The sequence below is a fragment of the Cibotium barometz genome, chromosome 65 (genome assembly GCF_041138505.1).
Source record: "Cibotium barometz isolate CiBa-2024 chromosome 65, ASM4113850v1, whole genome shotgun sequence".
Lineage (NCBI taxonomy): Eukaryota > Viridiplantae > Streptophyta > Polypodiopsida > Cyatheales > Cibotiaceae > Cibotium > Cibotium barometz.
The window spans coordinates 6,948,451-6,974,953 of NC_141110.1; the positions used below are offsets into that span (position 1 = coordinate 6,948,451).

Consider the following 26,503-nt stretch of genomic DNA (forward strand, 5'->3'; position numbering starts at 1 on the left):
TAACTCTCACATTGAACCCTAATTTTTTATGATTTGTTTTCTTTTACGGTTGTAATATCTGAATGTCTTTTTAACCGGTAGGATTTTCGGTTAAGATTAGGTTTTTGCACTTGTTCGGAAAAATGTTTTTCGCTAGCAGTGCAACCCTCCTTGGGAATTAACTACAAAAGTCTGGGCATAATATAACGGTATGGCGCCCCCATGTGCTTGTTCTCAACATCACCTAGGAAGAGAAAGGTAGTTAACCAACGGAAGGGGAAGGGATAGGCAGGGGACTCTGAGAGAGGCGTTAGAGCTTCGGCAAAAAGAGAAAGCTGTGGTGGCCGGCGATTCTCTCTCGTTCTCCTCTCTCTCACTCACTCACTCTCTCTCTCTCTCTCTCTCTCTCTCTCACACACACACACGCGCGCGCGCGCGCGCGCGAAAGGCTGGAAAAATGGCGAATTTGTTATCTATCCTTGCAGTTATCATGATAAGTGGACCGTCTATACTGGGTTTAGAACCCAATACCGATCATCATAATATTGCTCAACCGCCCGTCCTCTACTCTTTCCCGTCTGACAGTTCGCAATACAAACGACAGTCTTTCTCCTCTGCATTTGCCAACCTCTGGTCTTCCGACCATCAAACCATCTCCGACGACGACCTTCGCGTTAATCTTACTCTCGATCAACGCTCAGGCGAGTAATAATATATTACGAATTACTATAACCCATTGATCTACAATTAGCTCTTGATTACTGCTGCAATCTTGTCTTGCAATAATAATAATGCCGATGATTGATTCCTCAGCTTGCCTACCTGCATGCAGGCAGTGGATTCAAATCAAACTCCCCTTACCTCTTTGGACTGTTTAGTGCCGCCATCAAACTCCCTGCTAACAATTCGGCGGGCCTGGCGGTTACGTTCTATGTGAGTAGCTGAGACAGCCCTTAATCTCCCCTCATTTAGTGCTACTAATGATGTTAGTATAATCACATGATTAGTTCGTTAATTATCGAGAAATAATTAGAACATGCAGCCACGTTTTTTCTGCAAACTTGACCTAATTCTAATTCTACCTTTTTTTAAAGACTTCGAACAACGGCGTCTATCAGGACAACCATGATGAGATAGACTTTGAGTTCTTGGGAGTGCTGCCTGGGGAGCCATACGTTGTGCAGACCAATGTGTATGGGAATGGGAGCACAAGCGTAGGAAGAGAACAACGGTTCCATCTCTGGTTTAATCCAACCACGGAATTCCATCATTACACCATTTTGTGGACTCCAAACCACACAGTGTACTAAATCCCATGAGCACTTTGAACTTTGTGATATTTGTTTTTGAAACTCCCTACATAGGAAGTGTGCATGATCCAATCAATTTTCATAAATAGCATGCTTTGGTTTCCCTTCCTTGATAATCAATCAAATCCCCTAAAATAGCACAACTGATTAAGTGCAAGCATATCCATGCATTGATTTGCTATTGAGCAAATGCTTCATTTGTAATTCACATGCTGATTTGTGTATGTGATAATGAAATCAATCCCTTTAAATCTTTGGTGTACTTGTTTATTGATAATTGGATTGCTTCTTATTTGTTAACAGATTTTCAATAGATGGGATACCTGTTAGAGAATTCAAGAACTCAAGCGAGTTGGGTCTACAATATCCATCTAAGCCCATGTCTGTGTATGGGACCATATGGGATGCATCGTCATGGGCAACGGATGGTGGAAAATACAAGATAAACTACACATTTGCACCCTTCACGGCCACATACACGGACTTTGTGCTACATGGATGCCAACAAGCTGTTGCCACCTCGGCGAATATAGGAGCTGGCCAACTTCAACAACCCAACTGCAACTTAAATGATAGCGACACTAGCCCTTTCTTCAACCCCTTCCTAACCTCCGATCAAGAGATGGGCTTACAATGGGTTAGGCAAAATTACATGGTGTATGACTATTGCGCGGATTCTCACCGATACCCTCTGCAACTCCCCGAGTGCAAACAAATGATTATAAATTGAGCATTCTAGGGCAATGCATTTTGTTTTTCCCTCTGCAACTCCCCGACTGCAAACTAGTGAAGGGCCAATGCATCTAGTCTTTCAAACATTCTACTACTACACCCATGTTATGAAACAAAAACCTCCCTGGCCTCAATGCCCCCTCCCCCCCCCCCTCTCTCTCTCTTCAAACTGTGTTGTGCAAGGTCGGGTCCAACCATAAAAGAAGCGCTACGTATTGTTGAGTTTCGGTTTTCTTATAAGTTGTTGAACGATTTATGTTTTTTAACCCACTCCTAACCTTAGAATGAGATTCTATTCCTTATTTTCGATATTTTCTTTCTTAGTTATTTGAATGCATTTTATTCTTTCATCTACTTCTTATTTCAAAGCTATGGATGGAAAAAAGCCACCAAAAAAAATTATATAAATGTAGAGGTATGAATTTTATGGACAATCGAAGAGGCAATGGGTGTGATCAATGATGGGGCTAATTTAGCTTAGACATATGTTTCCCATATAGCAACAACCTCATGGATGGAGAATGGGATCATAAACAACTACCTACCATCCACCAAGAATGAATTAGAATCGTTGTGAGTAGTAGATTGCCTAGACATGGATGCTTGGACATGGATTGTATAGAAACCAAGTGGAGTGGATGATGCTAGAGTGCACAATGAACTGTAGCTCAGGCACACAAAATATAAGATAAGACAAGATCAAGGCCCACTACAATATCTAGAACATTGCCATAGTGGCAATTTACACACAAAATATAATGAACCAACATGAACTAGATCAAACTAGATAAAATTATATCAAGTTCCACTACCATCGAGTCACTTTTATAATATTATGTTTGAGAGAAGTATTAGCCACTCTGGTTAAACATGGCCTCACCTTATCCTAGTTTGGTAAGGTGATGCACCATACTTTCATAACCGAGCTTACTTTTGTAAACAAGGCACAGGAACATATAAAGGGCATTTACATAATCTTAATGATAAATTGGGAAAGTCTAAGAAGTCCAATATGTATATACTAAGCTTGTTGGAAGCCACGGATAATTTTTAAGTCTTGGTAGAGAAAACGTGAAAGCTACCTTCATGTATACAAACAATTCAACATTAAGAACAAGTCTTTCTCCAATCAATATAATTTGTGTGAGTTGTCTTCTCCTTCTCTCCTACTCTCTTGCATGCTTGCTACTCGAGAGATGTATTTTTAGGAAGAGCTACATACAATGTGTCTTCAAAGGATATTAAAAAAAACTCTTTTCGATGAATTTTGACTTATAAAATGACCCCTTTATTTTATATACTCATCTTTTCTTTTTCAAAATGACATTTGCACCCCTATGTAAGTAGATTTCTGTAAATTTTTCTTTAAATCTTCGTTTAAAAAACCCCTTCTAACGATCGCCAGGGTAAATTTTAGCCCAAAGGCGAATTTAAAGTGATTTAAAAATGGTTTGGGCTATTTTTTATATGAAAGAATTTTAAAAATTAGCCCAAAAAACTTATATTCTTTTTGGGTCTTAATACATATCGTATCGCCCCCCTTTCTTAAGGTTTTTCCTTTTCACGATGAGGTTCGCCCGATTGTATTATCAGGCTTGGATATACGTATGATCTATTCTCCGATGCCAGGAAAGCCTTATTGCTGATCCCGATTCCCTTATTAGTGAGCCACACCATGGAGAAAGGCCAGAGAGAAAGAAGTAGGTCAGCTCGGACTGTCGCATGGGCTTCAATGCTTCTCTAAGCAAGGCAACAAGCACATCTTCTTAGCCATCGGGCAGGTACTCACTCTCTCTCTCTCTCTCTCTCTCTCTCTCTCTCTCTCTCTCTCTCATGCACAGCTAGAATCTACATTTAAAGCGAAAAGCAATGCAGGTGATAAGTGCTAACTAAGGAGCGATGGTAATGGGGGGCTTTTGACTTTTGAGAGGGCTATTGTAAGAGTAGCTCATGATGAGTAAGGCAAGGTGAGGCACCACAGAGTTCCTTGTCCTAAAGTTTCATTCCCGATCAGTGCCATGCCACCTTCACTTTTTTATGGAACATCTTATGGGGCCATGCTAATATTTCCATTTAAATCATTACCCTTTTAATAAGAGGGAATTCTAATGCCTCTATACACACGTACTTTATGCTATTTTTTAACACACATCTTGCAAGTGCCTAGGATTATCTGCATTAATAAGGCCATTATTCACACCCTTGACTTCATACTGTTTTAACATATTGTGCCTAGCAAGGGTTTTTTCCCCTGCCGGTCATACTCTAATGAAGAGTTCATATGTATGCCACATTCCAATGCCATGACAAGTCAATCCAATGTTGCATTCATGACTAGGCGCTTATCAACAAAGTCCATCCACATTAGATCGATCTAAGCAACTTATGGATATATATGTGATGATGCTATGCTAGAGGCAGCATGTAGTGTGGTATGGTAGGCGAAGGTGCAAAGTGTCATGTGCATCATAGATGCCATGGACATTCTCAGGGCTAGATCCAGAAAAGGCAACCAGATAAAGAGTATGAACCCAGTAGAAGAACCAGGATGATGGAGCACAGAGCACAGAGCACTGATGGCAGTGTAAACTGGAGCAGGACTTGGAGCAAGGATTTGAGAAGGACCAAAAGGATGATCACAGAAGCAGGCGGCTGAAACGCATCATAAGATGGTAAAAGCATCAGTCGGCTGCAGGCGCTAGAGTGTGTGGACTAGAGTCCAGTCGGGCAGCAGCATGCGCATCATGAGCCAGGAGTAGATCTGGTCGGATTTGCTAAAAAGTGCATTAAAGGAAATTCTGAACTAGCCGACCAGCAGTCGGCCAGCTCCTACATTGTCCAAGACCCATATAAAAGGGCTCAAGTGCTCATCATTTATCTCATTCAATCCCACTAGGGGTTTGGATCCTTAGAGGTCCCATAGGGGACAGATTTTAGGGTTAACCACCTTTTTATGAAGGCAGCCCATGGCTGCAGATATGTACCTTTTTGTACCATAGTATATACTGAAATTCCAGCACTTCTCACTCTCTCTCTCTACTATCTCTCTACCTGCGTTTTTGCATCAGATGGTGCGTTTTTGCATCAAAAGGTTTCCAAGAGTGTTTAGGGCTGAAAGAAGACTACCCAGAGCTTCCGCGTGTTACATTGGTATCAGAGCATCAGGCTCAGCCAGGCTAAATGCTGATTCAGTCCCATATGATGGTGTACAAGTCCAAGGTACAGGAAAGTACACGGATTCGAAGCCCTAGGCGGGAACACAGATCGGGAAGAACTCCCAGGAGGTTTGTTGGTGGTGTTCCACAGTGCCAGATGGGGATAGCGGTTCCGTGAGCCAGCTAGGTTCTTAGGTAACGGTCCAAGGGAGGTTGATCCTCCAAGGGTGATGTGAGAGTGCCAGACTCAGTTCCAGGAAAGAAGACCAAGACGGTGTTCAGAGTCAGGGCAGGAATGGATGGTGGACTAGAGGAACCGGATGCATAGATCTTCATCAGAGACAGAGTGGTTTGGAGAACAGACCGGATTTTCAGAGAAAAAGGTCTTGCCAGGGATGGATGATGACAAAGGGACTTCGGAACAGGATTGGGATGATGACAGTCATCCAAGAGCAGGTTGGATTCCCGTCATCAAGTTTAGCAGAGGGGGATGTCATGTGCATCATAGATGCCATGGACATTCTCAGGGCTAGATCCAGAAAAGGCAACCAAATAAAGAGTATGAACCCAGTAGAAGAACCAGGATGATGGAGCACAGAGCACAGAGCACTGATGGCAGTGTAAACTGGAGCAGGACTTGGAGCAAGGATTTGAGAAGGACCAAAAGGATGCTCACAGAAGCAGGCGGCTGAAACGCATCATAAGATGGTAAAAGCATCAGTCGGCTGCATGCGCTAGAGTGTGTGGACTAGAGTCCAGTCGGGCAGCACCATGCGCATCATGAGCCAGGAGTAGATCTGGTCGGATTTGCTAAAAAGAGCATTAAAGGAAATTCTGAACTGGCCGACCAGCAGTCGGCCAGCTCCTACATTGTCCAAGACCCATATAAAAGGGCTCAAGTGCTCATCATTTATCTCATTCAATCCCACTAGGGGTTTGGATCCTTAGAGGTCCCATAGGGGACAGATTTTAGGGTTAACCACCTTTTTATGAAGGCAACCCATGGCTGCAGATATGTACCTTTTTGTACCATAGTATATACTGAAATTCCAACACTTCTCACTCTCTCTCTCTCTACTCTCTCTCTACCTGCGTTTTTGCATCAGATAGTGCGTTTTTGCATCAGAAGGTTTCCAAGAGTGTTTAGGGCTGAAAGAAGACTACCCAGAGCTTCCGCGTGTTACACAAAGAGGGATGAATAGGTTGGTGGTTTTTCGACCATAGAGGGGGAATGCTGCAATGCTGCTGATGATGAACTCCTATACCTGGAAAGTGCCAAGGGTCGATGGCACTGTAGAGAGGTCTGAAACTGGCACAACTATGATGCTGTTTGACCCTCGCTTGCCTTTGTTGTTGTTGCCTCCTCTGATTCCCTAGTCATGCTTCATGCTGAAGCACTAAGGCTTTGAACTTGAGAGGGGCGACGTGATCTTGCAATGACTTTCATGAAGGTTGTTGTAAACACAACCTCTTCTTCTTCCTTGAACCTCTTCAGTCATGCTTCATGATGAAGCACTAAGGGTGAAAGTTCCTCAAACTTGAAAGGTGTAGCCCCATCTTGCATGAAGATTGCTAAAGTGAAACTCTCATAACTCCTGGGGGAGAATATGTAGGAGTCTTAGCACCATAGACTTTGAGTTCATGGTGGTGGGAAGATTTGTGAGGAGACTGAAGCTTAGATAGAGGAATTAGAGAATTTCTTTGAGATGAGAGAATGAAGTTTGGAGGCGATAAAAATCACACCCAAATTTCTAAACCAAATGGAGGAATAACAAGACATGATAAAGAAACGTATTGCCTAGAATGAGAAACTTATTGCTAGTCAAAGGTTACTTAAAGGACTACTTTTAGAACAATTGTTAATCTCGAGGTAGACATAAACAAAGAAGCAGGTGCCTGCATGGAAACGCCTAAGAGAATGTCATAATGCAAAGGAAGAAGATTAGTGCATATAGGGACTAAGCCAGAGTTACCTAATTTGACTCTTAGAAGAAGGAGATTCCAAGAGAGAGAAGACCCATCACGCAAACAAGTTTTAAAGAAATTCTAGGCTATTAGAATTATTTCATGGTGGTGGGAGGATTGGTGAGGAGACATAAGCTTAGATAGAGGAATTAGAGGATATAGCCTAGAATTTCTTTAAAACTTGTTTGCATGATGGTTCTTCTCTCTCTTGGAATCTCCTTCTTCTAAGAGTTGAGCAAATGGCACTCCAAGTTTAAGATTCTGGGACAAAGTCTTGGTCTCATAGAGACCCTTGAGAATCCCCCATGCCTCACTTGCAGCTTTATGATGATGAGTGCAAGTACAAAGTTGTTATTCATCTCCCATTTGCTGATGTCATTTGAATCAATGTCAGACTTTGTCTTGTCTGCCTTCTCTTTACCATTGACCACTTCTAGGAGGTTGTGGGCAATCAGCAGACTCCTTGCTTCTACCTTTCAGGTAGGATAGTTGGTGCAATCCAACTTGTGTTTTCCACAAACATGGGCAACACTAATGAAAAAATATTCTCGACGATCCCAAAAGGTAAGAGAAGATAAAATGCACATAGGGAAAGACACCCACCTGCCACACACAAGGCTAGCTACAGGTGTAACACAACCACATCAGCACCTTTCACTCTTTCACAGTGGCTGCAATCAAACTGTGTTCACTGGTTGGGCCTTAATACCATGTGAGAATACTGACATCTAAAGTTTGAAGCTGCCCTCAATCTCAATTTGAGGGAGATTTGATTTATGGTTAAGGAAGATAGAAGATCTCCATGATGATGAATGGAGAGAGGGTATTGTTGGTTCCAAATATATTTTTGAATATGTTTGGGCTGCATAGTAGAGGAGTACTTGGATTTTGAAGAAGGTGCTATGAGCTTCAACCAAGCCTACATGTAAGCCAAGGACCGCAAGCAAGCATGCTCACAAAACTATGTGTGAATGAGTGTTGTTGCTACCTGTCTAGCACCATCTGAGAAGACATGAGAGTAAACCATGTCACCAATTGACAAATGTCTACCACAAGAAGTAATGAATTGCGTCATGTCATCAGATTCAATGGTGATGGGTCTAGGATTGAGTTAGGGCAGCTTTTTAGAATGGCAGTCTGATAACACCATATATAGGGTTATAAGACATGGGATTAGAGTTTACAACACCTTGTTGTTTATGTATACACCAACTGTGATATGCAGTGGAAGTCTTTGTATTGGAAGATCCTGTCACACAAATGCTCACACCGTCTTCTCTATCTTGAGTTTCGTGAGTTTAGCAATCCATTTCAATACTTCAAACTTTAAAGAGATGAGAGAGAGAGATGAGAACTGTACACCAGATTGGGTCCGGAATTACCCACTGAAGGGCCCCCTATCCCGATAACGAGATAGTATTTGCTTTATTTCTTTAGAGAGAATGACTGTGGACTGTAGATAAGCCAAACACAAGATCTCGGAGGATCGGAGAGTGGCTGATCTGTACACTGCTGTAGAAACACCTCGATGACCTGATCTCGAGCCTATGCACTCTTCCCAAGGGCATGAGGAAGGGCTGCACACTTGGAGGCTGAGAGAAGAAGAAGGTGGACTGTTCTACACTATGTTAGAATGCTGAAAACACTTATGAATGCTGTGTTACCTTCACCAGATGACTGCTGCATGCATGGATGATGCACAGAAGGCTGGATACTGATGCAAACTGCAGATTCAGGGCTGAAAACTGCTGTAGACTGCTGATTCAGGGCTGGAAACTGCTGTGGACAGAAACGCAGGTCTGTGGAGAAGCTGTTGGCCTGAAACGCAGAGGTTTTGGGGCTGCTGGACAGAAACTGCAGGGTACTGATGCTGCTGGACAGAAACGCAGAGGTATTCTGCTGCTGGACAGAAAACGCAGGCTGGCTGCAGGCTGAATGCTGGCGTTGAACTGAGGCTTGACAGTATGCTGAATTAGAGACTGTAGAGGACTGAATCAGGGCTGCTTTGATGCTGAAAACAGGCTGATTGGAGGCTGATAGCAGGCGCCTAGGGCTGACTGAAGCAAGGGTTCTCAAGGCTGGAGAAGCAAGCTTATGAGCTCCAAGGGCTGGATTAGTCTAGGGCTGAAGGCAAGGATACTCCTAGGGCTGAGGAGAAGAGCTCCTAGCACAATGAAGACTGAATGAGAAAACAAGCTCTATGCAAGCCTATTTATACTAACTGGAGGTTGGTCATTTAATAAAGTTTATATTTATAAATGCCCAATAATGCAAATAATGCTAAATAAATACTAATAAATATGGAAAAAATACCAGATAAATCCCAGTAAATTCCCTAAGGCTTTGGGGATGTTCTAAATGATGCACAGGCATATGAATGCATATTATGTAGGATGCAGAGTGCTTTTTGATGCAAACCCTAAGGCTTCTACTGACTCTACATACATGAATGATTCTCTCCAAGTGGGTTAAGGGACTTAACTGACTGACTGACCCACTAAGGCTGAGGAATGACCTATGTAGCTCGTGCCTGACTTATCCTGGACTGAGGATGTACAATGGGGTCATGGCGTACGACAATTATCATCCTATTGGGTTCTAAAACTGTACAACTATTGCACTTTTGATGATGAGCCATCTTGTCACCATGCACTGAGTGTAGAGTGCATGTGACATTCCCTCCTGATTAGCTTGGCGGCAGGTTCATGGCTTCCAAGTAGTCCGCCAATAACTGGGGGTACTCCTGGAAGAACTCCTGGTCGAGCCATACGGCTTCGTGGGTGCCTCGATCTCAGAATTTTGTATAGAACTGACGAATCCGTTGACCGAAACCATGCTTCCATCGATGAAGAAGGATCTGCTCAGGCTCAATCACTTCTGCCTCGTCTACCACGTCTGGCTGCTATTCATTTGAAACATCAAACACTTCTGGACCAATATATGGTTTTAGCCAAGAAACATGGAAAACATCATGCATTGTCCAACTGGCAGGCAACTCTAACTTCATGGAGACATCACTTAACTTTTTGACTATTGGAAAAGGGCCAAAACTACGGAATGAAAGCTTGGGACAATGTTTGCCCACTTGTTTCAATCTTTGTTTCATGATGCACTGAGAGACCCAGTCCCCTTCCTTGAAGTGGATATCTCGTCTAAACTTACATGCCTGTCTGTGAATTGAATGATGGCCAGGCTCAAAATTGAGGGCCAACCTGGGTTGAGTACCAAACTCTACGGAATCGACATACTGATCTTCTAAGTCTTTTCTAGAGATGTTGAGAATGGTAGACTCCTGACTGGTCGGGATGCTGGTCTTTCTACTAAGAACATCTGCTACTGGGTTATGTTGACCAGGGATGTACTTGATCATTCCTCCAACCTGGTGGAAGAGCTGACCCTGTCTAGTGTGCTGAGCACTCCACTGGGCATTTGTCATCGTCGGGAGCCACTTAAGTGCTTGGTGGTCTGTGGTGACTGTGAAAATGTGTCCATAAGGAACATGTTTCAAATGTTTGAGAACTGACTGCTGTTCTAGCTTGCCCTTGAAAGTCCTGGAAAGACAAGAGGGAAACTTGCTAGGAGGTTCTGCTAACTATGGGATACTGGGTAGGAGATCATCCTTAAAAATGTCTGAATGAGAAAGGAGATCTGCTAACTGAGGGACTGAAGATGATGAGACAGCGGTTATTGATGAGATAGAAGCTGTCTGAGCATAAATTAATGCTCCTTCTGCTCCCTTGCATATAGCTCATCGGGCCTAGAGATGAGAAATCATAGGAACGCCAAGAATGCTCCTATCCCCCCGAATCATGACAGGCTCTGGAAAACCTTTAGAGATAATAAAGGTGTCCTGTCCCCAATTGGGAATAGGTTCATACTGACGAAACCACTGGTTTCCTAAGATCATGTCACATCCCAAAAGAGGGGAGAGAATGAAATCTTGCTGGAATGAGGCCTTTTGAACTTGAAAGAAAACTGTTGTGCCTTCTGAGAGATGTGGGTGCGGAGACTAGGTGTAAGCCCGTCTACCTCCAAATGATAGGGCACTAAGGTACAGCTCATGTCGGTAGCCAACTGGGGAGAGATGGCGTCCTCAGAACTGCCCATGTCAAAAAGGATTATGAACTGTCGGCCCTTGGTAGAGCCATAAGCTCGGATCAGGCTTTTCTGTGTGGTTGTTGCCTCACCCTCCTGCTTAGCATCAAGTACCACGGATGGCACGGAATGCATAGAAGGTAAGATCTGAACCGCATTGGTGGTAGCAGGCAGGTCTGGAGGAGCGGGGATACTGCGGCAACTGTGGCAGAAGGCTCTTTGGAGGCTTGCTCCGCTTGTCTTTCTGGACAATCCTTCTTACCATGCCCAATGGTATGACAGAAAAAACATCTGTTTTTTGATTGATACTGTCTTTGCTCCTCTGGAGGAAGATAGCCTCCAGTGATGCGTGCTTGAGCCTTTTCCTCAGGGGTCTTCTTAGGCTTGGATTCCTTACCTCCTGAACTAGAGCTAGGACTGTTGTCTGTCTTAGTGTCTTTAGAAGACGAATTACCCTTCCCTTGTTGGGGTTTGGTACTGGACTGAGATGCCTACTTGGGCTTGCCTCCGTTCATCTTCATTTCTTCATTTTGAGCGAGAGTCAGAGCCCGGTCATATGTACTTGGTTCAAAGTTACGAACTGTGAACCGAATGTTGGAGTCCAATCCACGAATGAATTGCTCCATCTTGGCCTGCTCAGATAGCCCTAACTGCTGTGCTAAAGTAATAACCTTACCGGAAAACTGAAGCACTGGAAAATGGGATCTGTTCTGTCTGAGTCCATAGAACTCGTCTTTCAGACCGGTCATGTACTGGGGCGGGAGAAATCTGGTCTTCAGGTCATGGACAAAGATGTCCCATCAAAGGAGGCTGTGACACCTGAGGCCTGGTCTGTATGAATACTAGACCAATGCTGCCACCAAGTGACTGCCTCACCGGTGAGATGGGGAGCCGCTAAGTGGACTTTGTCTTGTGGGTCTGTGATCCTAGCTAATGGAAAATGAGCATTAAACTGATAAACAAATGGATTAACTGATGAATGATCACACTTACCATCATACTTACTGAAGTTTGGTTGACTGCGAATGATGGTGGTTGATGCTGCTGCTGCAGGCTGCTGGCTAGTGACACCTATGACTGGGGAGACTGAGGAGAGTTGTTGATACCTCAAGTGTATGGCCTCCTTTTCCCGTTGGTGTTCGAGTAACATATGTTCTCGATCAAGCTCACGTTGGTGTTCCCGAGCGGCGAGGTTAGCCTGACGCCGGTCTTCGTCGATCCTGCGTTGGGCTTCCTCATAGTCCCGTCTTTCTTCTTTTTCTCTTCTCCTTCGGGCCTCATCCTCTCTCCTTTGTTGTTCCATCTGAAAGAAGAGGGAGATGTAGTCGGGTGCTGCTGGAGGTGTAGAAGGACGTGCTGCTACTACCTCCAAGAGTTGGAGACGCTCCATGAGTAGCTGGTTCTGAGCTCTAAGAAGAGCTATGGTGTCTGCTGTAGGCGGAAGAACGAGGTCTCCTTCGGGGGAGACGTCTTCCGGCTGATGAGTACTCTCTCCTGTAGACATGATACTGAAGTCGGTGGTCGTGCCGGAACGCAATCTAACCATCCAAGGATGCCCCCACGCTAGGATACGGTGTGTGTGGACAATCTGAATCTGATACCAATGTGATATGCAGCGAAAGTCTTTGTATTGGAAGATCTTGTCACACAAATGCTCACACCGTCTTCTGTATCCTGATTTTCGTGAGTTTAGCAATCCATTTCAATACTTCAAACTTTAAAGAGATGAGAGAGAGAGATGAGAACTGTACACCAGATTGGGTCCCGAATTACCCACTGAAGGGTCCCCTATCCCGATAACGAGACAGTATTTGCTTTATTTTTTTAGAGAGAATGACTGTGGACTGTAGATAAGCCAAACGCAAGATCTCGGGAGGATCGGAGAGTGGCTGATCCGTACACTGCTGTAGAAACACCTCGATGACCTGATCTCGAGCCTATGCACTCTTCCCAAGGGCATGAGGAAGGGCTGCACACCTGAGGCTGAGAGAAGAAGAAGGTGGACTGTTCTACACTATGTTAGAATGCTGAAAACACTTATGAATGCTGTGTTACCTTCACCAGATGACTGCTGCATGCATGGATGATGCACAGAAGGCTGGATACTGATGCAAACTACAGATTCAAGGCTGAAAACTGCTGTAGATTGCTGATTCAGGGCTGGAAACTGCTGTGGACAGAAACGCAGGTCTGTGGAGAAGCTGCTGGCCTGAAACGTAGAGGTTTTGAGGCTGCTGGATAGAAACTGCAGGGTATTGATGCTGCTGGACAGAAACGCAGAGGTATTCTGCTGCTGGACATAAAACGCAGGGTGGCTGCAGGCTGAATGCTGGCGTTGAACTGAGGCCTGACAGTATGCTGAATTAGAGACTGTAGAGGACTGAATCAGGGCTGCTTTGATGCTGAAAACAGGCTGATTGGAGGCGCAGGCGCCTAGGGCTAACTGAAGCAAGGGTTCTCAAGGCTGGAGAAGCAAGCTTATGAGCTCCAAGGGCTGGATTAGTCTAGGGCTGAAGGCAAGGATACCCCTAGGGTTGAGGAGAAGAGCTCTTAGCACAATGAAGACTGAATGAGAAAACAAGCTCTATGCAAGCCTATTTATACTAACTGGAGGTTGGTCATTTAATAAAGTTTATATTTATAAATGCCCAATAATGCAAATAATGCTAAATAAATACTAATAAATATGGAAAAAATACCAGATAAATCCCAATAAATTTCCTAAGGCTTCGGGGATGTTCTAAATGATGCACAGGCATATGAATGCATATTATGCAGGATGCAGAGTTCTTTCTGATGCAAACCCTAAGGCTTCTACTGACTCTACATGCATGAATGATTCTCTCCAAGTGGGTTAAGGGACTTAACTGACTGACTGACCCACTAAGGCTGAGGAATGACCTACGTAGCTCGTGCCTGACTTATCCTGGACTAAGGATGTACAATGGGGTCACGGTGTACGACAATTATCATCCTATTGGGTTCTAAAACTGTACAACTGTTGCACTTTTGATGATGAGCCATCTTGTCACCATGCATTGAGTGCAGAGTGCACGTGACACCAACATGGGAACCATGCTATATCATGTGGGTAGTGATGGGGTTTATCCAGTTGACATGAGTTTGCATGAGAGCCATGGAGGTAGGGTAGCTGAGAATCTACTGTGGTTGCAACTAACTATTGAGTAACGACTATGGATCCCAATCATTCATAGAAGTAAGATGAGAGAGGCAAGACATGAGCAACATCCATATCATTGTGGCCAAAGCATCTGATCTACCTGTCATGTGCATCCCGCACTTGGATGCCACGTAGACATTTCTGTACAGAAGGTGCAGGACTTGGGATGGTGAACTGGTCCCATGTGAGCCCAGTTCGGGACGAGTCAGCCAGGGATCCATCTCAGTCGTCCGAGGTCAGGTGTGCATTGTCTTGCACATGAGTCCAAGGTCAGGTGTGCACTGTCCTGCACATGAAATAGTGCCAGTCCGCGTTGTGAATCTCACAGCCCATAGGACTACCCCGGATCTTAGTGTGGGCATGGGAATGGTGTGGAACCACCCCCATGAGGGCCAGGAAGGCCCAGGCTGAACCCACTAGCCATGGAGGGGCTGTAGGACAGCCCTAGGGCAAGAATAAGGCAGATTCCAGGAGTTGACAGCCTTTACATGGCTGTAGGGTAAGTATGGGGCAGCCCATACAGGCTGCCCCAGCCCTTGGAATGTGGACAAAGGCTGTGCCAAGCACTCTGGAAGCAGGCGCTTCACCTCCCAGCCAGTTAGGAATAATGCGCAGCATTTTATGGATTTAATTCAGCATTTATTGCTCTATTTTCAGCAGTTGTGGGACATTTAAGGCTGGCCGCTTCGGTTTATGCTGGCCGACTGCTCATGAGTAGTATAAATAGCCTAGCCCACAATCCCATTCAATCATCTCATTATTCACCAAGAGCTCAAGCAAATCAAGGGCTAGACAAGCCAAGGGAGTTGCTAAGCAAAGGGGTGGAGTAATGAAGGTCAAGGGCAGGGATTTCCCAGCCAAGAAAGGTCAAGAATTCTGAGTATTGAAGTTACCGATTCTTCTCCGAAGCTTCCGCATGTTACAGTGGTATTAGAGCCTACTTCAAGTACAAAGATTCAGCAAAGAAACTAGAATTTTTTCTCGCTCGTGTGGTTGGTTTTTAGATGCCGGTGGACTACCCCTTTCAGAGTGACTCCTGTCCCTCGAAGGATGGTTGGTTTTTAGCCTCTGGAAGCTTCCGGACGTCTCCCACACAGATAGGAGATGGGTAGATTGTGTTCCGAAAAGGAAGTGCATTTTCCTGCTATGGCGAGCTTCGACGAGGAGAGAGACCAAGAACCATGGGACCAGAGTGCACCAGGCAGGTGCATTTTCCTGCTATGGCGAGCTTCGACGACGAGAGAGACCCAGAACCATGGGACCAGAGTGCACCAGGCAGCCCAGCTAGGGCACCAGGCTTGAGTGTCACAGACATGTTCCAGCAGATGATGCGAGCAATCGCAGAATAGACAGCCAAGTTGGATGAGTAGAAGGCGCAGATCTTGGCTCTGGAGGAGCATACCCGCTCTCCGGCATCGCGTTTTCCATCTCCTCCTCCCTCTCCTTCCGTATCCTAGATACTAGATCCTCGACTCAGGAACCCTCTCACAGGGTCACAGCCGCAGCCAAGCTCTTTGCTTGAGTTGCAGATGCGTGCATTGGAGATCCGACAATGAGAAGACGAAGCCATGCGACGCGTGGAACACGAGCCTTACCTCAAAACATTGGATGCCAGATTGACACTGGCGGCGCCCTCGAATCATTTTCTCGAGAAAATGAACTTCAGTAAGTATAATGGTAAACTCGATCCCACAACTCTCTTTTCATGGTTACATCAATTTGAAGCTTACTTTGCCGCAGTTAGGAAAACAGATACTGAAAGAGTGATCTTAGCCAGTTGGTACTTGGAAGGTGAGGCCATTCCTTGGTGGACTCAGTGGGCTCATGCCCACACCAGAGCAGGTATGGCAGCTTATGTGTGGCACGAGTTTGTCCGCGACCCTAAGCAGCGGTTTCTATCGCCCTACTACCTTGAGCGACTCAAAGACAAGTTCAGGGGAGCGCGTCAGAACGCGCAACCAGTCGTTCAGTTGGCCAATAGAATTTCGACTTTATGTCTACAATTAGGCTTATCTGATACGGACAAGAAAGGACAGTTTTTGTATGGCCTTGATACGCAAATCCAATGGGAGGTGCATATGTTTAGGCCAGCCACTTTTGAAGACGCACTCTCGCTTGCGCAGAGTGCAGAAATGAAACACAATGGTGGCAAGCCCAAGACTTCCCAGCCGGCTTCTCCCAGCGCTATCGTCTCAGGGGGCAAAAGCCAGAACCACACGGGGTCTTTCCCAGGTCAAAGCCCGGGAGCCTTTGGCTCGAATAGTGCGTCTAAGCTTACTCCAGCCCAGAAAGCGGAGGCAGGCAAGACAGGTGGCAAGTTGAGTGCTGAGGAGCTTTCTCGGTACAAGAAGGAGGGTAGATGTTTCTTTTGTCATACAAAAGGACATACTTCTCAGGATTGTCCGAAGAAGCCTCCAAATCCCGCCGCCGCCGCCTCCACAGCTTCCGTGGTGAGCTCAGCTCCCACACAGACCCCAGCGGCTACCCCTAGTTCTTCAAACCCCAGTGCTTCAGGTGGAGCAATTATTAGCCGGGAGCTCGAAGATAAGTAGAAGGGCGCCCATGACCAGGAGTATGAGCAATTCGTGAGCGCAACGAATTGCTCAAGTCCTTTGGCTACATAGGTGGCCAGAGAGTCGTCTTGTTTGACAGCGGCAGTACGGAGGATGTGGTCACGGAACAGGCCGCTAGGCGTGCCCGTTTCGAGCTGACTTCGGTGGACAAACAGGTTGAGGGTTTTAGCACAGGCATGACAACGAGCGTCAAGTATGAAGCTCTAGGTGCTAAGTTAGTGATTTAGGGCATAGAGTTTGTGCGTGACTTTATGGTTGCCCCTCTTGTAGGAGCATTCAGTGGTTTCACAAGTTTCTTCCTGATGTCAAGTGGGACAAGCACACGTTCTAGATCAATCGAAACGTGTCCCGGTGACCATTAAGTGTGAGCCCGGAATTCCGAACTTTCTGCTCATAAGCCACTTACAGACTAAGCAAGCAGTCCGGAAAGGCGCACAGTGTGCAATGATTTACATCCAGACACCCCAGACGGTGGCCAGTGCTTCCGAGAAGTACTCGGTTCTCCATGAAAAGTTCCACAAGATTTTTCTTCGGGACAGCCTCCCTCCCCAGCTCCCCCCATCCAGACTGGAGGACCACAAGATTGACCTCCAGGCTCGGAACCCCCGAGCAAGTTTCCGTATCGCCTTTCAGAGGCAATGGAATCAGAGTTGGACCGCCAACTCCAAGAATTGTTGCAATCTGGGTTCATCCGCCCCAACGTGTCGCCATTTGCAGCACCGATCTTATTTGTCAAGAAGAAAGATGGGTCTTCCCGTTTGTGTGTCGATTATCGTGCACTCAACAAGCTAACTATCAAGAGAAGATTCCCGATGCCTCGAATTGACTATATTCTCGAGAGGCTGAATGGAGCAAAGGTGTTCTCGAAACTTGATTTAAAGAGTGGGTACCACCAGGTGCGGATTGTGGAGGGGGATATCCCCAAGACAACCTTCCGTATAGAACGGGTCCACTATGAATTTGTGGTCATGCCATTTGGCTTGACGAACGCCACAGCTACATTTAACCGCATGATGATGCGTGTTTTCCGGGATTTGATTGGAAAGTGTGTTCATATTTTTGGACGACATACTCATATTTTCAGCTACGGTTGAGCAGCATGACGTTGATGTGGAGAAAGTCCTTACGTTGCCGGAAAGCAACGAGCTCTACGTCAATGAAAAGAAGTCGAAATTTTATTTGTTCCAGGTGCATTACTTGGGATATATAATTAGTGCTGAAGGCATTCGACTTGATCCGGCTAAAGTGGCCGAGATTGTCAACTGGGAAGTACCTCATATAGATAGCCTATGACATTAGATCATTTGTGGGTATATGCCAGGCATATTCCACCCACATCGACAAGTTTTCTGACCTCTCGGCAGATCTCACCGATCTACTAAAGGGAGTGAAAACAAGAAGGCAAAAGATTCGAATGACTCCACGAGCGTTGGAGGCATTCCAGAACCTCAAGGTGGCTTTATCAGAAGCACCTTGTTTAGCACTTGTCTCGTGGGACGACCCATTTCAGGTGATCACCGATGCGAGTAACATCGCAATTGGAGGTGTATTGCAATAGAATGGTCATCTAGTAGCTTACATGTCTCGTAAGTTATTGCTCGCCGAGAAGAACTACTCAGTCTATGATCGTGAACTCCTAGTGGTTATACAAGCCTTGAAACATTGGAAACATTTTCTGTATGGCCGTGACTTCGAGGTTTGCACTAACCATTAGGCATTACGCTAGATTCAGACGATGCCAAGTGCACAGTGGAGTGATCGACAACACCGCTGGAGTCGGATATTCCAGTAATTCGGTGGTATGATTGAGTACCTTCTAGGAAAGGCCAATCCAGTGGCCGATGCTTTGAGTAGGAAGGGACAAGTGTCTATGATTCAGACCACTAGACTTGATCTTGTTGGTACAAGACTAGAGGACATGAAGCACACGTACGCGGATTCCGAGGAATTCGGTACATAGTGGGAACAGGCATTGGATGCCACAGGACCATGCCACTTTTTGATACGTGATGGTTGGCTTTTCTACAAAGGCCGACTATGTGTCATGAAGTCGTTCAGGGCAGTTCTTCTCCATGATGCCCATGACGCCATTACAGGTGGTCATAGGGGCATGAATTCGACTGTGGAGAAATTAGAACGGCAATACTATTGGCCAAAGATGAGGCGTGATGTGTTTACATATGTACAACGCTGTGACATTTGTCAGAAGGTGAAAGCTCCTCATGGAAAGAAGATAGGGTTGTTACAGTCCTTGCCAATTCCTGAGGCTCCTTTCCAAGACATTTCCATGGACTTTGTCACGAATCTGTCTCTGTCAAATCCCCACGGATCTCCTCGTGATCGATCTTGGTTCGAAACTCGAATCCTGCAAACAAACGAACAAACAAACAAGCAAGGGGGTGTAGGCCTGACTCACCTCCCAACCATGACAGCCATGGGCGAGCCCACAGTCTTGGCTGTCCCCACCGAGCCACGAGCTGAGCTAACTAGGTTGACGTACCGACCAATCTCCTCCTCGTGACGTCCCATACCGCCACGAAGCTGCCCTCGTGGGCCTCGAGATTGCTGCCGGCCTCGACTGCGTAAAGCAGGTGCACGTCTGCACTAGATCCAGGCTCCAAGACCATAGAGCTCTCACAAACTCGCGAGATTCTCTATATCTGTCATGTGCATCACAGATGCCATGGACATTCTCAAGGCTAGATCCAGAAGAGGCAAACAGATAAAGACCATGAACCAGTAGAAGATAGGTAGAACCAGAATGTAGGAGCTTCAAGTGTAGCATCTGAAGTGGACTTGGAGCAAAGCATGGATCAGATGGCTGTCGGCTGCAGGACAGTGGATGCTGGCTGCCATAAGAGATGTCGGCTTACGTCAGCAGAGGGTGGGCAGCATGCGCATCAAGGACAAGGACCAGCAGGAGTCGGGCAGGGCTAAAAGGGCTTGTATGGACATGGAACTGGCCGACCAGCAGTCGGCCAGCATAAAGTGTCCAAAGACCCATATAAATAGGTCCACATGCTCAAGGTTTTATTCATTCAGCCCACTAGGGGTTTGAGTCAGTAGGAGTCCTAGTTTGGGACTGAATTTTGGTGTGTTATCACCTTTTCAAGAAGGCAGCCAAGGACTGCAGACATGTATACTTTTTGTACCATAGATTATACTGAATTTCCAGCACTTCTCACTCTCTCTCTCTACTCTCTCTCTACCTGCGTTTTTGGATCAGATGGTGCGTTTTTGCATCAGAAGGTTTCCAAGAGTGTTTAGGGCTGAAAGAAGACTCCCGAGAGCTTCCGCATGTTACAATATCCCAATAACTAACCTTGGCCACCCTTTTATAGGTTCTTGGCCGGTCATCGGGCGTCCACACTTGGGCGCCCGCCCGTCCATACTTGGGTCCCCGCCCGTTAGTATTTCCCTAACTCAGCTCGTCAATCAGTCTGCCTAGCTCCAAGCTTCCCCAAGCCTCGAAACTAATCTTGCGTGCGTGTAGCACACGGTAGATACACACTGTGCACATGACATACTCCCCTTCCTCTAAGAGCTCACTCCTAAGCTCACTAAAAAGCCAGGGTAATCTCTTTGAAGAGCAATCAATGTCTCCCATGTAGTGTTCTCCTCAACACGATCCTTCCACTTGATCTTGTATTTCGTGATAAGCGTATTACGCAATCTTCTTTCACGAAATCCAAGAATCTTTTCAGGTTCGTGCGGAACAAATGTCATGTCCTCAACATCTATGATTTCTTGAGGAGTAACTAACTAATCTGATCCACCCAGTACTTCCTTAAGTCTACTGACATGAAATACAGGATGAACTTTCACATGAGAAGACAAATCCAATTCATATGCAACTGAACCAATCCGTCGTGTAACACGAAATGGTCCACAGTATCCAGGGGATAATTTCGGAAATCGACCTGTCCGTAAAGTCTCGGAATCTTTCGGAACTCGCAAATACACCATCGTTCCTTCAGAGAACTCTCTGGGTGAACGATGTCTATTAGAATAAAACGTGCCTCGGTCTTGAGCACTTCTAATAGATTCCTTTGCAACTTGTAACATTTCCTGCAGAGAAAGCCCATAAAAAAAAACGTGTGCTTTCACCTTCCCCCCCCCCCTCCAGGATTAACTGCCGGCTCCTGGATTAGCCCGTCTCGGTGGAGCTGCCGCCGTCGCCAGCTGCCTGCTGACGTCGCCTGCCGGTGCCTGCGTGTGTCATACGTGCGGCTGTCACCTGCGCTACCTGTGCCATCTCGCCAGCGTGTGCCTCGCCAGCCTGCGTGGGCCTCAGCGTGTCGGCCTTGCCTGGGCGTTGCCCGCTTGGCCTGGGCGCTGCTTGGGTTGGCTACGCAGGCCTGGCCGCATGCCTGGCATGCCTAGCCGCCTGGCGTAGGCGCTCCTGCGCTGCCTGGGCTGGCTGCGCAAGCCGCCTGACTTGGCAGGCTTGGCCGCCTCCTGCAGTGTCGCCTACAACACGTCAACAAGGATCACCCCCGCCAGCGCACAACCTGCCAGCGAATAGGCGATCCAGCACGTCTCTCGCTCTCTCTCTCTATCGTTCATAAAAAAGCAAACGTGCTTTTTTTGTTTCTCTCCCTTCAGTTCATGCGACTGCACAAACTACTCTCCTCTTCTTCATGCAAAGCAATCAACCCTACTTAGACTACCACCTCCCATCAACATGGGTGTCTTTGATGAAGAAAAACACATACTATTCTGAAATCTGCATAATGCACAGAAAAATAGCAAGCTTTTTAACACATACCTTTCTTCGACCTCTTTTTCTCTACCTACCGACTTGCTCGTTCACGAGGTATGCTTTGATACCACTGTCAAATCCCCACGGATCTCCTCGTGATCGATCTTGGTTCGAAACTCGAATCCTGCAAACAAACGAACAAACAAACAAGCAAGGGGATGCAGGCCTGACTCACCTCCCAACCATGATAGCCGTGGGCGAGCCCACAGTCTTGGCTGTCCCCACCGAGCCACGAGCTGAGCTAACTAGGTTGACGTACCGACCAATCTCCTCCTCGCGACGTCCCATACCGCCACGAAGCTGCCCTCGCGGGCCTCGAGATTGCTGTCGGCCTCGGCTGCGTAAAGCAGGTGCACGTCTGCACTAGATCCAGGCTCCAAGACCATAGAGCTCTCACAAACTCGCGAGATTCTCCATATCCCAATAACTAACCTTGGCCACCCTTTTATAGGCTCTTGGCCGGTCATCGGGCATCCACACTTGGGCGCCCGCCCGTCCATACTTGGGTGCCCATGCGTTAGTATTTCCCTAACTCAGCTCGTCAATAAGCCTGCCTAGTTCCAAGCTTCCTCAAGCCTCGAAACTAGTCTTGCGTGCGTGTAGCACACGATAGATACACACTGTGTACATGACAGTCTCCCAGTCCGAGTAAGCGTAATATGCAGTGCTTAACTATTGTTGATAGGTTTAGCAAATTTGTTATGCTTATTCCTTGCAGGGCCAATGTGACCGTCGAGGATGTGGCCCAGTTGTTTATTCGGCATTGGTACCCGATTGGCGGGATTCCTAGGACCATAGTGTCAGACCGAGATGCCAAGTTTACCAGTCATTTTTGGAGGGCATTGTTTGATAATTTTGGTACTAAGTTGAATTTTTCCAGTGCATTCCATCCACACACGGACGGCCAGACAGAGATATACAACCAGTTGGCCTTTGATGTGTTGAAGTGTTATGTCCATGATGAGCAAGGTAAGTGGGAATCATATTTGCCTTTAGTTCAAGCTGTTTTGAATGATTCTTTTTCTTCAGCTATTGGCAGGACTCCATATGAGGCAGCGTTTGGAAGACCTTTCCAGTCGTTGTTAACCAGGACTTCGTCTTCAGTACCGGAGGTGAATAGGGTGATGGAGTCTTACCAGGAGATTTTAGAGTCAGTAAAAGACAGATTGGCTAGAGCGCAAGAGGCCTACACTCGACAGCAAATAAAGACCGAAGGGATATGAAGTTTTCGGAAGGGGATTGGGTGTATCTTCGGATTATGAAGCAAAGATTGAAACAGGTGGGCAAACGATGTCCAAAGTTGTCTTTCAGGAGCTTCGGATCTTTTTCCATCAGGAAAAAGATCAACGAGGTGTCTATGCAATTAAAGCCACCTCCGAGTTGGACTATGCACGATGTATTTCATGTCAGTTGGTTAAAGCCATATGCAAGTCGAACCCCTTCGGAGATCAAAGACAAAGCGGAACTAGACATTGTTGATGAAGCCGAAGTTATGGTTCCAGAACAGATCCTTCTGCACCGTTTCAAGCATGGCTGAGGCCGAAGACTACGACAGTTCCTCACAAAGTTTTAGGATCGAGGAACCCATGAAGCGGTATGGCTCGACAAAGAGTTTTTCGAAGACTATCCGACGTTATTGACGGATTTTTTGGAGGCTATGCAGCTTCCGTTAAGTTAAGCAGAAGGGGATGTCACGTGCATCCCGCACTTGGATGCCATGTAGACATTTCTGTACAGAAGGTGCAGGACCTGGGATGGTGAACTGGTCCCATGTGAGTCCGGTCCGGGACGAGTCAGCCAGGGATCCATCTCAGTCGTCCAAGGTCAGGTGTGCATTGTCCTGCACATGAGTCCAAGGTTAGTAGGTGGGCACTGTCCTGCACATGAAACAGTGCCAGTCCGCGCTGTGAGTCTCCCGCTAGAATGATGTCAGTGATTCTGTGTATCTGGTATGTTTACCGGATGCCAGATCACTGAGTAGTTAGTCTTTAGAACAAGGGGCCAGCCCATAGGGCTACCCGGGATCTTAGTGTGGGCATGGGAATGGTGTGGAACCACCCCCATTTTTGGACTGCTTATTGCACAAAACAGGCCGGACAGCAATGGAATATGTGAGCATGGATGTGTCTCAAGGATTCCTGGTATAGTAGGTGCTTAGGGCAAGCATTGGGGACACTTGCTCGCGGAGAACACAGGTTTTTGGATCAATTTCTCGCGTGGAAACAGGGCCTGAAGATCCATTTACATCTTGTGCAGGGCGGAGTACCTGTGAGGATTGTGATACTCTTATGCAGGGCGGATGTACCTGTGAAGAGGCTTGTGCAGGGCAGATGTACCTGTGTGTAGGGCGGATGTACCTATAGATTCTCTTGTTTGAAATGTATTCATTCATAATGTATTTGGAAGAATCGGGTGCAGGCTGGTGGTGAATCCCCAAGCACCCGTAATCTTGTACTTTGCAGACTCTTTTGGTAATATAACCTAAAGGGGGGGTCATCGGCCCCTTTATGTGGTGTATTGTCATTTTCAGCTTTGTGGTTGTAATGCTTAAGTGTTAAGTGCTCAGAATCTTGTTCACATTTATACGATTTCAATACACGCGTCTGCCTCCCGTTACATTGGTATCAGAGCTCAGTTTTTCCCCTCATTGGAAAACGGTCTGAGGCTTGGAATCATAACTAGTGACCTGATTTGAGTGTGGTGTACTGTTATTTTCAGCTTTGTGGTTGTAATGCTCAAGTGTTAAGTGCTCAGAATCTTGTTCACATTTATACGATTCCAATACACGCGTCTGCCTCCCGTTACATTGGTATCAGAGCTCAGTTTTTCCCCTCATTGGAAAACGGTCTGAGGCTTGGAATCATAACTAGTGACCTGATTTGAGTGTCATGGACAGCCACATTTCTGACAGTGTGGAGAACACACAGGACCGTGAATTTCATAGTACAAGGGACGCAAGAGATGCTGCAGGCAATGATGTCTATGGAGATGCAGGTACTCATGACACTATGCATTCTGATTTGGAATCTTTGAGGCGTCAAGTGCGACGCTATAGGGCTGAAACCGAAGAGCTCAGGTCATTGAAAAATGACCCGGATGTACAAAGGGTGTTGGCTGCGAAGGCAAAGGCTTCGGTCCATGAAGTCACTTTTGAAGCAATTGCAAAGGAAATGGATGTTGAGAAACCCCGAGAGCTTGCACTTGCATACCTAATGGTTAAGGGTGATGTATACACCGAGCAGATGGTAGATCGGCTTTCAAGAAGCCACCCCTCATGGCTGCCCGTGGTGGTGCACATGATGCACAACAAGCAGGAAGAGCACAGCAAGTGCCAAATGCTGAAAGGACAAGAGTCCCTGGTGCTAGGCTTGATGCAGGTCAAGAGAAGAGTAAGGATGAGGGATCCTGTACTCATTCCCGCTTTGCTCCAAGAAGACATATCCGTTCTCGTGTTGAGCTTTCCACTCATTCGAAGAGTGTGGCTCAAGAGAGAACGAAGAGGGATCGTGAATCTTTATCGTGGCATCATCACCATGGAGATGAACAGGATGAACATAGGGATGCACATAGAAGGAAGAAGCCTCGAGAGTTCAAGTCCGGTGACAAGGATGTAAAGTTTGAAAACTTTCAGGGACGGATGGACTCTACCAAAGCACTTGCTTTCATTAGACAGTTTGAGATAGCTTTTTGCAATGAAGACTTTTCGGAAAAGTCTATGCTCAGGCATGTGGGAATGCATCTCAAGGATACGGCAAGTGATTGGTGGCTTGCAAAAATACTTGATGGAAGTGCTGCCCCAACTTGGTCTTCTTTCAAAATTCAGTTTTATGATCAATTCTTACCACCAAACTTTGCAAAGGATGTACGCAAGGAGTGGGATTGGCTGTCCCAAGATGAGGGAGAGTCCGCCGTTGCTTCATACATAGCAAAGTTTTGGAAAGTCCTTCTCAAGGTTACTCCCTTCATGAAGATTGGAGAGGACGAGAAGAAGAGAAAGTTTGAATCGGGGCTCCATCACATCATCCAACAAAGCTTGGGAGTGTACCCAAATAAGACCATACAAGAGCTTATACACTTAGCCATGATTGCGGAGAACTTGCACATGAAAGCACCCACAAATAAGCCATTTGCAGGTCAAAACAAGAGCAAATTCAGGGCTGGTTATGACCAGAAAAAGGGTGTACAGCCACCTAAGAATGCTCCCAAAGATGGCCGAGATGCAAAGGATGACTCCGAAAAGAAGCCGGGGGGTAAACGCCACAATTTTGGGCTCTCAAAACAGCAATTGGAAGAGTACAGGAAGGCTGGAAAATGCTTTAAGTGTGGTAGTAAAGATCATATATATCCTAAATGCCCACAGAATCCTAAGAATGCTGAGCCTAATGTGGAAAAGCCTCTTGTGAATGTTGTACCCGATGTGCAGGGTAATACAGGGCATGAGCCCAAGAGTAGAGTCATATGCAAGGCTTGGGGCAAATTGAAGGATCAGCCCGCTTTGTTTCTTTTTGATGATGCTTCCACAGATAACTTTATATCCGTACAGATGGCTGCTGCCATAGGTCTCAATGTGGAAGATATAGGAATGCAAATGAATGCAGATGCCGCCTTTGAGGGAAAACAGGTTGATGTAACTCCGGTCATTGGTAAGCTCCGTGTACATATACAGGACTACCTCGACCATGAGAGCTTTTTAGTGGCTCCTCTTACAGGTTGTGATGTTTTGTTGGGGATGCCCTGGCATCACCGTTTAG

The 26,503-nt window shown here is 46.3% G+C and overlaps 1 protein-coding gene and 1 long non-coding RNA gene across 3 annotated transcripts in view; both read left to right on the top strand.

Moving 5' to 3' along the window:
• Positions 1-425: 425 nt before the first annotated feature.
• On the top strand, positions 426-2,125 carry LOC147602876 (putative xyloglucan endotransglucosylase/hydrolase protein 28). Its single transcript, XM_086797312.1, has 4 exons — positions 426-684; positions 816-912; positions 1,074-1,282; positions 1,593-2,125. The coding sequence occupies exons 1-4, from the start codon at positions 437-439 to the stop codon at positions 2,017-2,019; spliced, it is 981 nt and encodes a 326-aa protein (XP_086653438.1). The 5' UTR covers positions 426-436; the 3' UTR covers positions 2,020-2,125.
• A 1,443-nt stretch (positions 2,126-3,568) lies between these two features.
• The window catches only part of LOC147602877 (uncharacterized), a 41,345-nt gene continuing 18,410 nt past the window's right edge, over positions 3,569-26,503 (top strand). For both annotated transcript variants that reach the window (XR_015265682.1, XR_015265683.1), the window contains exon 1: positions 3,569-3,802. This is a non-coding gene — a long non-coding RNA (uncharacterized LOC147602877). The remainder of the gene's footprint in view (positions 3,803-26,503) is intronic.